At 40.2% G+C, this 11,250-nt stretch overlaps 2 protein-coding genes across 5 annotated transcripts in view; one reads left to right on the top strand and one right to left on the bottom strand.

Moving 5' to 3' along the window:
• The window catches only part of LOC310632611 (protein lifeguard 3-like), a 30,936-nt gene extending 21,796 nt beyond the window's left edge, over window positions 1-9,140 (top strand). For 2 of the 3 annotated variants that reach the window (XM_083349897.1, XM_083349896.1), the window contains exons 9-12: window positions 1,675-1,762; window positions 2,339-2,434; window positions 2,854-2,907; window positions 5,611-5,986. In XM_083349897.1, the coding sequence (XP_083206023.1) occupies window positions 1,675-1,762; window positions 2,339-2,434; window positions 2,854-2,907; window positions 5,611-5,754 (382 nt within the window). In that variant the 3' untranslated portion in view covers window positions 5,755-5,986. Of the gene's footprint in view, window positions 1-1,674; window positions 1,763-2,338; window positions 2,435-2,853; window positions 2,908-5,610; window positions 5,987-8,010; window positions 8,123-8,385 lie in introns of those variants that run through there. The other variant, XR_014490881.1, reaches the window with a different exon arrangement.
• LOC310632614 (uncharacterized protein) lies at window positions 7,502-10,959 on the bottom strand. Of its 2 annotated transcripts, XR_014490882.1 has the most exons (4): window positions 10,785-10,959; window positions 10,227-10,304; window positions 9,124-9,322; window positions 7,502-8,426 (listed from the first exon to the last, which is right to left on the bottom strand). XR_014490882.1 is itself a non-coding variant. In XM_083349901.1 (3 exons), the coding sequence occupies exons 1-3, from the start codon at window positions 10,810-10,812 to the stop codon at window positions 8,261-8,263; spliced, it is 393 nt and encodes a 130-aa protein (XP_083206027.1). In that variant the 5' UTR covers window positions 10,813-10,951; the 3' UTR covers window positions 7,502-8,260. The 2 variants fall into 2 exon arrangements, 1 of the variants encoding a protein (XP_083206027.1); XM_083349901.1 differs by lacking the exon at window positions 10,227-10,304 and having other exon boundaries at window positions 10,785-10,951.
• Between the last annotated feature and the right edge of the window lie 291 nt (window positions 10,960-11,250).

The following is an 11,250-nucleotide window of genomic DNA, read 5'->3' on the forward strand; positions in this document are numbered from 1 at the left end:
AGATTAAATGACTTTACTTAAGAACCTATTGTGAGCATTTTATTTATTTATTTTATTTATTTATTTATTTAGTTATATTTATATACCGCCCTATTCCCTGAGGACTCAGGGCGGTTTACAGGGAATTAAAAATCCAAAATACAAAAATTAAGAACCAAATTAAAAAATATTAAATTGACCCTGTACTCAATTAAAAAGAACCCCAAATTAAAAATTTCTCCTCAGTCTGGGCCCGAGAGCTTGAAGAGCCAGGTCTTCAGGCCCCGGCGGAATGATCGGAGGTTGGGGGCAGTTCTCAGCTCCACCGGCAGCTGGTTCCAGAGGGCAGGCGCTCCCACCGAGAAGGCCCTATCCCTGGGTGTCACCCGCCGGCAATCTCTTACCGGCGGGACCCTGAGCAGACCCTCCCTGTGGGAGCGCACTGGGCGAAGGGCGTTTGATGCCGGCAGCAGGTGTTCCCTCAGATATCCCGGACCCAGGCCATGTAGGGCTTTATAGGTGATAACCAGCACCTTGAATTTCACCCGGAGGGCAACCGGAAGCCAATGCAGCTCACGGAGTAGAGGTGTTACATGGGAGTATCGGGAAACCCCCATTACAACTCGCGCGGCCGCATTCTGCACCAGTTGAAGCCTCCGAGTGGTCTTCAAGGGCAGCCCCATGTAGAGAGCGTTACAGTAGTCCAAACGGGAGGTCACAAGCGCGTAACTGTGCGTAGGGCGTCTCGGTCCAGATAGGGACGCAACTGGCGCACCAGGCGAACCTGAGCAAAAGCCCCCCTGGTCACGGCTCCTATATGGTCTTCGAAATTGAGCCGTGAATCCAGGAGGACGCCCAAGTTGCGAGCCCTATTGACGGGGGGTAACACCTCACCCCCCCATCATTAAGGATGGAATAACTTGGTTAACCCGAGATGCCGATATGCACAGCCACTCAGTCTTGGCGGGATTGAGGCGAAGCCTGTTTCTCCCCATCCAGACCTGAACCGCCTCCAGGCACCGGGACATCACGGAGAGGGCATCACTGGGTTGGTTCGGGGTGGAAAGAAAAAATTGGGTATCATCAGCGTACTGATGATACCCCACCCCAAAACCACGAATGATCTCGCCCAGCGGCTTCATATAGATGTTGAACAGGAGAGGCGAGAGAACCGACCCCTGAGGAACTCCACAAATGAGAGACCTCGGGGCGGATCTCTGCCCTCCTGTCAACACCGACTGCGAGCGGCCCTGGATAAAATAACTGTTGAAAAATAGCACAGTAACATTTCTGGAAAAGTTCTGTCTATTTCTTAGTAAAGTGAGATTTGAATGAGCCGTGTGGTGCGTGAGAATATTTCTGAAGTTTCTTCAGAAACTATAGTGTCTTAGATTGGTGTCAAGAATGTTCAGGCCATCTATTTATCCTATAATAGTGCCAGTAATTGATACAAATTGGTAGTGTTTATTTTTAAGAAGTATACTGGCCTGGATTGAGAATATCTGACTTCTCTTATTCCAGTTTTTGCAGCCAATCAGAGGCCTTTCTTGGTATCCATTGATGATTGCAAGTAGAAGTTTGGATAACCTCATTATGGTCACTTTACATGTGGCTTATAAGAATTTTCATAACCTAAATGTTCATATTGATAAAATATCCTAAAGGCCCTTCTTTACAACTCTTTTTTTTTTGCAGCATGCATGAGACCAAAGCTGTAATCCTTGCCATGGTCATTACTACAGTTATAACAATCATTGTCACTGTTTTCTCTTTCCAAACAAAGGTGAGTTTATCTTGTCATTTTAATACAGTGAAAAAGAGCAAATGGGGTAGTCGAGAATGAGTAAAACAAGAGGGCTAATCAAGAATGAATTGAAGCAGAATACTGTACAAAAGTGAGTGACTAGTATAAAAGAAGTACTCTGAGATGGTTTAATTATGTAGCAAGAACTCATAAAGATCAAACTACAAAACAAGTATATGAAGAAAGAATGTGGTTTGAGAGGAAGGGAAAAACCAAAGGGGTCATGATTGGATGGAATTGATGTGATCCTAAAAGAGAGGCAAGAAGTTTAAGGAACAAAAGGAAGTGTGTGAAGCAGTATAATATGAACATGGTGGAAGCAAGGATGGCTTGCAAGGATGGAAAATGTGAAGAAGTAGTGCATGGTATTAGTAGAAGCTAGAACAACACATTCAATTTTTTTTCTTTTTTTTCTTCTCTCATGACATGTCTTTAATTTCTTTGACTCATTTCTTACTCATTTTGCATAATATTGGCTACCTTATGTACTGTATGTATGTACTGGGCAATAAAATGGTGTCACTTAATTCTGTGATGTATCATTCTCATTGGCAGGTGGATCTCACAACCTGGACTGGTTTTTTCTGTATACTGGCAATTGTCCTCTTAGTGACTTCTATCACCACCACTGTTGTCCTGATAAACAAATATGTAAGTGGCTGGAATGGATGACTGGCTTTCAAAAGTAGTGTGCATTCATATCTACATATGTTTACATTTGGAACATATTTGCTTTAATTGGAAAGCTATGACAGGTAATGAATGGCTCCTTTTTTCTCTCTAAAGAATTGATTCCCCTTCACTTGACCTGAGGCCTTAACACACGGGTGTCAAACTCGCCATGTCACTTTTTTTTTTTTGCATTGCCAGAGCTGGGGTGGGCATGGCCTCCGTATGATGTAGCCGGCCCATGGGCCGGCAGTTTGACACCCCTGCCTTAATAGATCCTTTCTATTATTGTGTTGTATTCATATTGTGTTGTCCCTTAATAATGTCAATGGGGTTGTCCCTGATTTAAACTTTCTCTTGCAGAGATATGTAATTAACTGGCTCTTACTTATCTTATTCAGATTTATTGGGTCCATATGCTTTATTCTGCCATTTGTGCCATCATCTTTACCCTGGTTAGTAAAGAATTATTTTCTATTGCCGAGATGCTTTTTATGAAAAATAATAGATATACAGCATTTTGAATGCTCTTATGTGCTATGTAAAATAAGATTATACAGGTAGTCCTCGACTTACGGCCACAATTGAGTCCAAAATTTGCTAAGCAGGACATTTGTTAAATGAGTTTTGCCCCATTTTACAACCTTTCTTGCCATAGTTGTTAAGTGAATCACTTCAGTTGTTAAGTTAGTAACACAGTTGTTAAGTGAATTAGGTTTCTCCATTGACTTTGCTTGTCAGGTCGCCAAAGATGATCACATGACACTGCAACCATCATAAATATGAGTCAGTTGCCAAGCGTCCAAATTTTAATCATGTGATCACAGGAATACTGCAATGATTGTAAGTGTGAAAAATGGTCCGTTATACCTTTGAACAGTCACTAAGTGAACTGTTGTAAGTTGAGGACTCCCTGCAGCTTAGCAGCTCATTTCCAAACTGGCAATGATTCATTGACCTGTCATAAATAATAATACGAAATGCCTGAAAGACAGATGAAGTTGAAGAAAATGCCAGAAGTGCTTTGACTTTAGCCATTCAAATTATCAAGATTTATTTGTTAATGCAAATTACATCTAATAAAGGTGCTTTCCCAATAAAAGGAAGTTGGCACTGTATATTAATAGCAAGTGGGGGATTTGCTATAATTTGTAAATTATTTGATGTAATAGAATCACTTCTTTGAGCACTTCCAATTAAAATATGGAGAGTTTAAAAAGTGGATCACTAAGAAGCATCTCTCTCCTTGGTGTGAATTATAGAACGGTTTTCTAACTTGTCTGTACAGTGGGACAAAAAAGTATTTAGTCAGCCACCAATTGTGCAAGTTCTCCCACTTAAAAAGATGAGAGAGGCCTGTAATTTTCATCATAGGTATACCTCAACTATGAGAGACAAAATGGGGGGAAAGAATCCAGGAAATCACATTGTAGGATTTCTAATGAATTTATTTGCAAATTATGGTGGAAAATAAATATTTGGTCAATAACAAAAGTTCATCTCAATACTTTGTTATATACCCTTTGTTGGCAATGACAAGAGGTCAAACGTTTTCTGTAAGTCTTCGCAAGGTTTACACACACAGTTGCTGGTATTTTGGCCCATTCCTCCATGCAGATCTCCTCTAGAGCAGTGATGTTTGGGGGCTGTCGCTGGGCAACACGGACTTTCAACTCCCTCCAAAGGTTTTCTGTGGGGTTGAGATCTGGAGACTGGCTAGGCCACTCCAGGACCTTGAAATGCTTCTTATGAAGCCACTCCTTCGTTGCCTGGGCGGTGTGTTTGGGATCATTGTCATGCTGAAAGACCCAGCCACGTTTCATCTTCAATGCCCTTGCTGATGGAAGGAGGTTTTCACTCAAAATCTCACGATACATGGCCCCATTCATTCTTTCCTTTACACAGATCAGTCGTCCTGGTCCCTTTGCAGAAAAACAGCCCCAAAGCATGATGTTTCCACCCCCATGCTTCACAGTGTTCTTTGGATGCAACTCAGCATTCTTTCTCCTCCAAACACGACGAGTTGAGTTTTTACCAAAAAGTTCTATTTTGGTTTCATCTGACCATATGACATTCTCCCAGTTCTGTTCTGGATCATTCAAATGCTCTCTAGCAAACTTCAGACGGGCCCGGACATGTACTGGCTTAAGCAGGGGGACACGTCTGGCACTGCAGGATTTGAGTCCCTGGTGGCGTAGTGTGTTACTGATGGTAGCCTTTGTTACTTTGTTCCCAGCTTTGTTACTTTGTTACTTTGTTCCCAGCTCTCTGCAGGTCATTCACTAGGTCCCCCCGTGTGGTTCTGGGATTTTTGCTCACCGTTCTTGTGATCATTTTGACCCCACGGGGTGAGATCTTGCGTGGAACCCCAGAACGAGGGAGATTATCAGTGGTCTTGTATGTCTTCCATTTTCTAATAATTGCTCCCACAGTTGATTTCTTCACACCAAGCTGCTTGCCTACTGCAAATTCAGTCTTCCCAACATGGTGCAGGTCTACAATTTTGTTTCTGGTGTCGTTCAACAGCTCTTTGGTCTTGGCCATAGTGGAGTTTGGAGTGTGACTGTTTGAGGTTGTGGACTGGTGTCTTTTATACTGATAACAAGTTCAACCAGTTGCCATTCATACAGGTAATGAGTGGAGGACAGAGGAGCCTCTTAAAGAAGAAGTTACAGGTCTGTGAGAGCCAGAAATCTTGCTTGTTTGTAGGTGACCAAATACTTATTTTACCGAGGAATGTACGAATTAATTCATTAGAAATCCTACAATGTGATTTCCTGGATTCTTTCCCCCTATTTTGTCTCTCATTGTTGAGGTATACCTATGATGAAAATTACAGGCATCTCTCATCTTTTTAAGTGGGAGAACTTGCACAATTGGTGGCTGACTAAATACTTTTTTGTCCCACTGTATATTTTCTCTGTGTGTACCATTTTGGTACATTAAAAATTTAGTGCATTAAATTAAATTTTAAAAAGATCTGAAATTTTGAAATGAAGCCAAGGATCACAAAAAACCATATTGAGTGACACATTTTAAATGAAAATGAAGGAACTGATGAAGGATGCAGGGCAAGAAATGATTGGCTGGACACTTGCATCTTTAGAGATTTTTTTTTTTACCTATAAGACTAATTACTTCCTTCTGATTTCCTACAGTTCCTTGCATATGATACCCAGTTGCTCTTGGGGAATAAGAGGTTTTCCATCAGTCCTGAAGATTACATTTATGGAGCAATTCAAATCTACGTAGATGTCATCTATATCTTCCTTTCTTTTTTAAGACTTGGAAGCAGACATTAAGGGAATTTTGGGAGTGGGGGTTACTTAAGGAACATGTTTTCAGAATATTAGCATCTTTGCCTTCCCCCATATGAATCTGTTTTTGAATATTATCATAACACATACTTACAAATTTCCATATTGCTTTTTTTACTGTGCTGTGTGAAAGCTTTGTATATTGTATGGAAACTCATTTATTAAGTATATGGGCTGAACCCAAAGTTCAATAAACTTAAGTCGCCTGAAATAATAATTATACTGTCAATGTATGTCCTATGAGCTCCATTTGCCATTAGATTTTCCAGGTTTAGGCCTAAGATTTTCTGCATCAGCATCCATGCCAAAGCTCTGATCTGTAACTATTAAAATCAGAGTAATTCTTCAGTTAACATAAAGCAATACAACTAGTATATTAATGTAGCATACAGCATATAGCCAGAATGAGAGAGGGCTATTGTTGTTTTTCAGTGGTCTGACTCCCAATAAGAGATGAATCCTCTAGTAATATTCTACTGTGCACTTCTAGGAAGTTACTGCACGTCATTAAAACATTATTTACAGCTTTTGCATCACAGGTTGTGAGCGCCCTATCTCACACACAAGGGGTAGAAGGTGAATCTCCTAGAAAATAGATGATGGCAGGAGTAATTTCCAAGACAGACAACATGAAGATCCAGAGGGCTTCTGGGTTGAGACCTCCAGTCTTCCAGCCTGCAGGCTGTCATTTGTTATACTAGCATTACAAATAAATTGTTAGGTTTTTCATATATAGTACTCGCATTTTATTTGTAATTCCTTTATTAATGATTGCCACAATGAAACCTGACTTTTTCAAGCTGCTGCTTTGGGGGGGGGGGGAAGAGCTGGATAGCTATGACAATTCAGGAAAAGGGATCCCAATGGATAAATAACTATATTGTTGGCTGTCTTCTATCATTGCACTTTCTCCTCCCCCCCCCAACTAATTTTACAAGAAACTATTAAGGTGCAAATCACCTTAGACCTATTTGCGAAATTTCAATTTAATTTTGTTTGTTTTTAATATGCACTGGCCTTATAAGTTACATATTAGTTGTGAAGTGGGATGCTCAGATTGGTTTTATACTACAAATATCCAACTAAGAATAATACATTTTAAGTGAAAAACACGCATTTAAGAAAATTGGTGTTTTTTGGGGGGTATACCCTAATGAGAATAGAGATTTTGGATATTTGCATAAAACTATGTTATATATTTCCTATAATTATACTACTGTAGTTCCAGAGCAAGTAGGATTAGGACTATAATGTTTAGAATAGATCTATTTCTGGAGGAATAGATCTATTGATAGCTCTTTTAAAATCTGAGTATTTATCTTTAGGCATTTCCACACAAACAATGGTAAAGACAAAAAGGCCAAATACCAGCTCCCAGACTGATTAAAATTCACCTGTGAACACTAATCTATCCATGTCATATAAATTCTTTCTCATTATAGCCATTTGGGTGAAAGTGGGTAAAGAAAATTTGCAACAGAAAGAAAAATACGTGGAGAATAAATCCTTCAAATGTTTTGGAAAAAGAAGCCTTAGTGATTTTACTTGCAGTCAATTGTATTTCTTGCGCAATGTCTAAACAATGAATGATATATGGAATTGACTAAAGTGACATCTGTTTTGTTTGCCTTGTGTCAGAGAACCATGTTACCATTATACTACAAATTGGAAGCTGTGAGTTCAGTTGGGCCAATGTTGCATTATGATGACATAAATAAACATAAAACCTCTGTAGAAAGCAGAAATTTTAATGAGATGTAAAAACAGTAGTAACAATTTGTCAGCAATTACTGCAAACAGAATTTCCTTCCAACAATCTACTGTTCAATTTGATAAATTAAAAAGGAACCTGTAATTTTATCATTATTTTTAGGATCCTAAGACTAGGCTACAACCTGCATGTAAAATCTGGGTGTTAGCTTGCCTAACTGTTGAAATGGAACCAATTAGCTTGCCAATCACTCAGAACTGCAAGTTTGCTTGGTTTCTTCTTAAGTATCTGTAATAAACTAACCTGCACTTTAAAATTTTTGAAACATTTAATGAGTTCATTTTGGTAAGAGAATGGTGTGATCTGGTTTCATTTGCTAGCCACAATATGATGGGATATAACTGAAAGAACCCACAATTATTCAGAAAACATGGCTCACAAAGTAGAAAAAAATAAAGTATGAATGGTTTTGTTGGATTCTCATGACCCACATGATCACAGCTCCTGCGATTTCATCTTCATTTATCCAGATTTAGCATGAAATCCCTTCAAAGCAAGAAAATCAGAACACACTCAAAGCCAGGCCGCTGTTTCTTGCCTGAGATACCCCTGATGTAGAGGATTATTGCAGTAATCTTGATGGTAATTTATTGATAACTTTGATCCATAGAAATGCAGACTTGAGAAATCGGAAATGCTGTGCAGCACAGTATTCTGCTCCAATTAAGTACTAGAATTTGAGAATGTGAAGGCAGTAACTTAATGATTGAAGGGTACAGTTCAACTAGTCTTAGTGTCTAGATGCTTTTCTGTTCTTTGGGTCAAATTATCTTCTTTATTGGCTGCCATCATCTGCCGGCGAGCTTTCATCTGTTTCACACGTTTCTTTTCCACTTGTCTCTTAGCAAGGAAGAAAAGGGCGAATGCAGAAGGCAAACCAATGACCCTAAGGAGTAAAATAAGCTAAAATCACCTGGGATTTGGACTGAAAAAGACACGAGGCTCCAAAGAGACAACTAACTCCTCCACCTGCACTAAAAAAATGGAATTGTATTTAGTTTTCTATTTATTCAATACGAGTTAAGGAATTTGTGGGAAATATAAGAAATGCAATTTTAGAGTAGGAAGATATAGGTTCTAGGCTTACAGCGCACTGTGGAGCTCAACAGGATGGTTTTTGGCCAGCTGCTGTCTCACAGAATTGATTCTGGAAAATTAACATACGTACCATCGTTGATTTCCAAAAGAAAGAGATACAAAGATCATTCTTTTTGCTAACGATTAGGATTAAACCAAATTTTATCATCTTTTTTTTGAAATGTATAAAACATTTCAGAGTAGGAATGGGAACAAGAAACTCCCAAAGGATGAATCACTTCTATTATTAAAATTCTCCAAGATTTTAATAGGATTTCTTCAGTGTCAAAATGGCCAAATTTTGATGTACAAAGTTGGGCCATTACAGGAGATTTTTAAAGGGTGAGAATTATAGTGGTTTGCTTCCTTACCCCATAAAAAAATGTTGAAGATAAGCCATTACAAATCAGTCATTTTGTCATTAAATTCTGCTAACACAACCTCAGAAGGAAATCATGGGTTGCCTACCTTGCTTTGGATCACAGAATGATAAAAGCAATGCTCACCAAGCAATAGCAACTGGATTTGGAGAGGTCTTGAATCTTCTTGTGGGCATATATTCTACATGTCTATATGGTTGTTCACCAGGCTGTGCTTTTTTCTGCATTTCTTCCAAACACCTTCGGCTACTGTGAAAAGATTGAGCATCCATTCGAAAAGGCACCATTATGCATGGAGACTGTTTCAAACTGGCAGGAAGGAAGCCTAAATGAAACAAGAAAATGCCAAGACATGGAAAACCACACTAAACCTGGTGTGCACAGTGGTTAAAGTGCAGTAATGTAATGTAGGCAAACTCTGCTCACAGTCTGGAATTCAATACTGACAGGGCTTAAGGCTGACTCAGCCTTCCATCTTTCTAAAGTTGGTAAAATGACCCAGATTGTTGGGGGCAATAGGCAAATAATGCTTCTACATTGTAAATTGCCATTGTAAATGTGGGCTGCTGAAGGAGATGTATTCCAGTCTTTTTATTTTTCCTTCCCAGGCTTGTTATCGTCTATTTTGAATGATGTGTAAATGTGGTTTCTGTAAGTAAACCAAACTCAGAGATAGCAAGAATTTCACAATTATAGCATGCAGTCATAATTGGACCAATGTAGGGGGGCATTACAAAGCATTAAACAATGGCTGTATAAAATTCATCATACCACTCTCTAAGTCAGGCATGTGCAACCTTTGGCCTGCAGGCTGCATGCGGCCCTGGATAACTAGTTATACGGTCAACAAGATCTTAAATATAAAAATACAAAGGAAGTTTGTTATTTATTTATATTAACTTGATTATATATTTTATATGTGGTCCAAGACAATTCCTCTTCGCAGCTCATGCAAGTCAAAAGGTTGGACACCCATGCTCTTAAGTCATGGCTTGCTTAAACCTATGATAAACTCAAATGGACTAAATGCACATCAGTCTAAGCCATAATCCCCAAACCTCAGTGTCTGGCATCTGACCCTCCTTCACACATAGTAAAATACTGAAAACCAAAGCTGCCACATTATTTGAGCAAAGCATTCTCTCTTAGCTACTCTACCTTCAGGACAGAAAAAGTACTTCTGTAAAGTACTTTTAAACAAATTAGTAAGCAAGGGGGAAGTCTCTCACCTGCAGAGAGCCGTGGAGATGACCTTGGAGAAACTATTCAAGGGACTGTACAAAAACGTGCAAAAACATGCTTTGAGCCTGAGAAAGAGGGAAAGTATGAGGAAGAGACGTCGACTATTTTCCCCCCGATTCTCTAGGATATAAGAGGGAGGGAAGGACAGAAAAATAACAGCCAGGCTCTCAAGAATCTGTTCTAATCTATAGCCTATATTCCGGTTCAATGTGTAGCGTCTGTTCAAGATCACCCTCCATTTTTTTTTAAAAAAAAAAAAATTAAAGCCAGGCTGTCGGTTTGATTTTAGAGCTTGGCGATTTGGTTGCAAACGTTTCATCTCCATTCGAGAGAACGGAACCAATCTGAATCAATTCAAAGCGCACTGAAGATGTCCCCCACCGAATGGAGACGAAACCTTTGCAGCCAAATCGCCAAGCTCGGAGATTAAACCAACAGCCCAACTACCCTCCCGAGCTACTAACATTAAACCTTTCACTTAGCTCGCCCGAGCCAACCTCCCTTCTTTCCGCCACTGGGACGCCCAAAGGTCACGCCTTTCCTACCGAGCTTTCCAAAGCAAAGAGATGCCATCTTGACATGAACTCTCTCCCTTTACTGCCTGCCGGGTAGCAAACTACGGGGAGGAGGAACTACAACTCCCATGACGCCCTTCGCCTGCTTGAACGAACGGCGGTGAAAGGCCGAAGGGTCTTCCCAGATACGTCAGACGAGGATTACACTGAAGGCTTCGTTTAGAACAGGGGTCGGCAACCTCGGCTCTTTTAGGACTCGTGGACTTCAACTCCCAGAATTCCTGAGCCAGCTATGCTGGCTCAGGAATTCTGGGAGTTGAAGTCCACGAGTCCTAAAAGAGCCGAGGTTGCCGACCCCTGGTTTAGAATGTGAAAGTAGCGAATGAGGGAGACTGTGTTGGCAGCTCGGATTGGCTAGTTATTTTTTCGTTCTTTCGTGAGATTGGCTCCAGTACGCTGGCTCCTCCCCCGCCACAGGGGGCGGGAACAAGGAAGA

This window comes from Vipera ursinii (assembly GCF_947247035.1).
Source record: "Vipera ursinii genome assembly, chromosome: 1".
Taxonomy (NCBI): Eukaryota; Metazoa; Chordata; class Lepidosauria; order Squamata; family Viperidae; genus Vipera; species Vipera ursinii.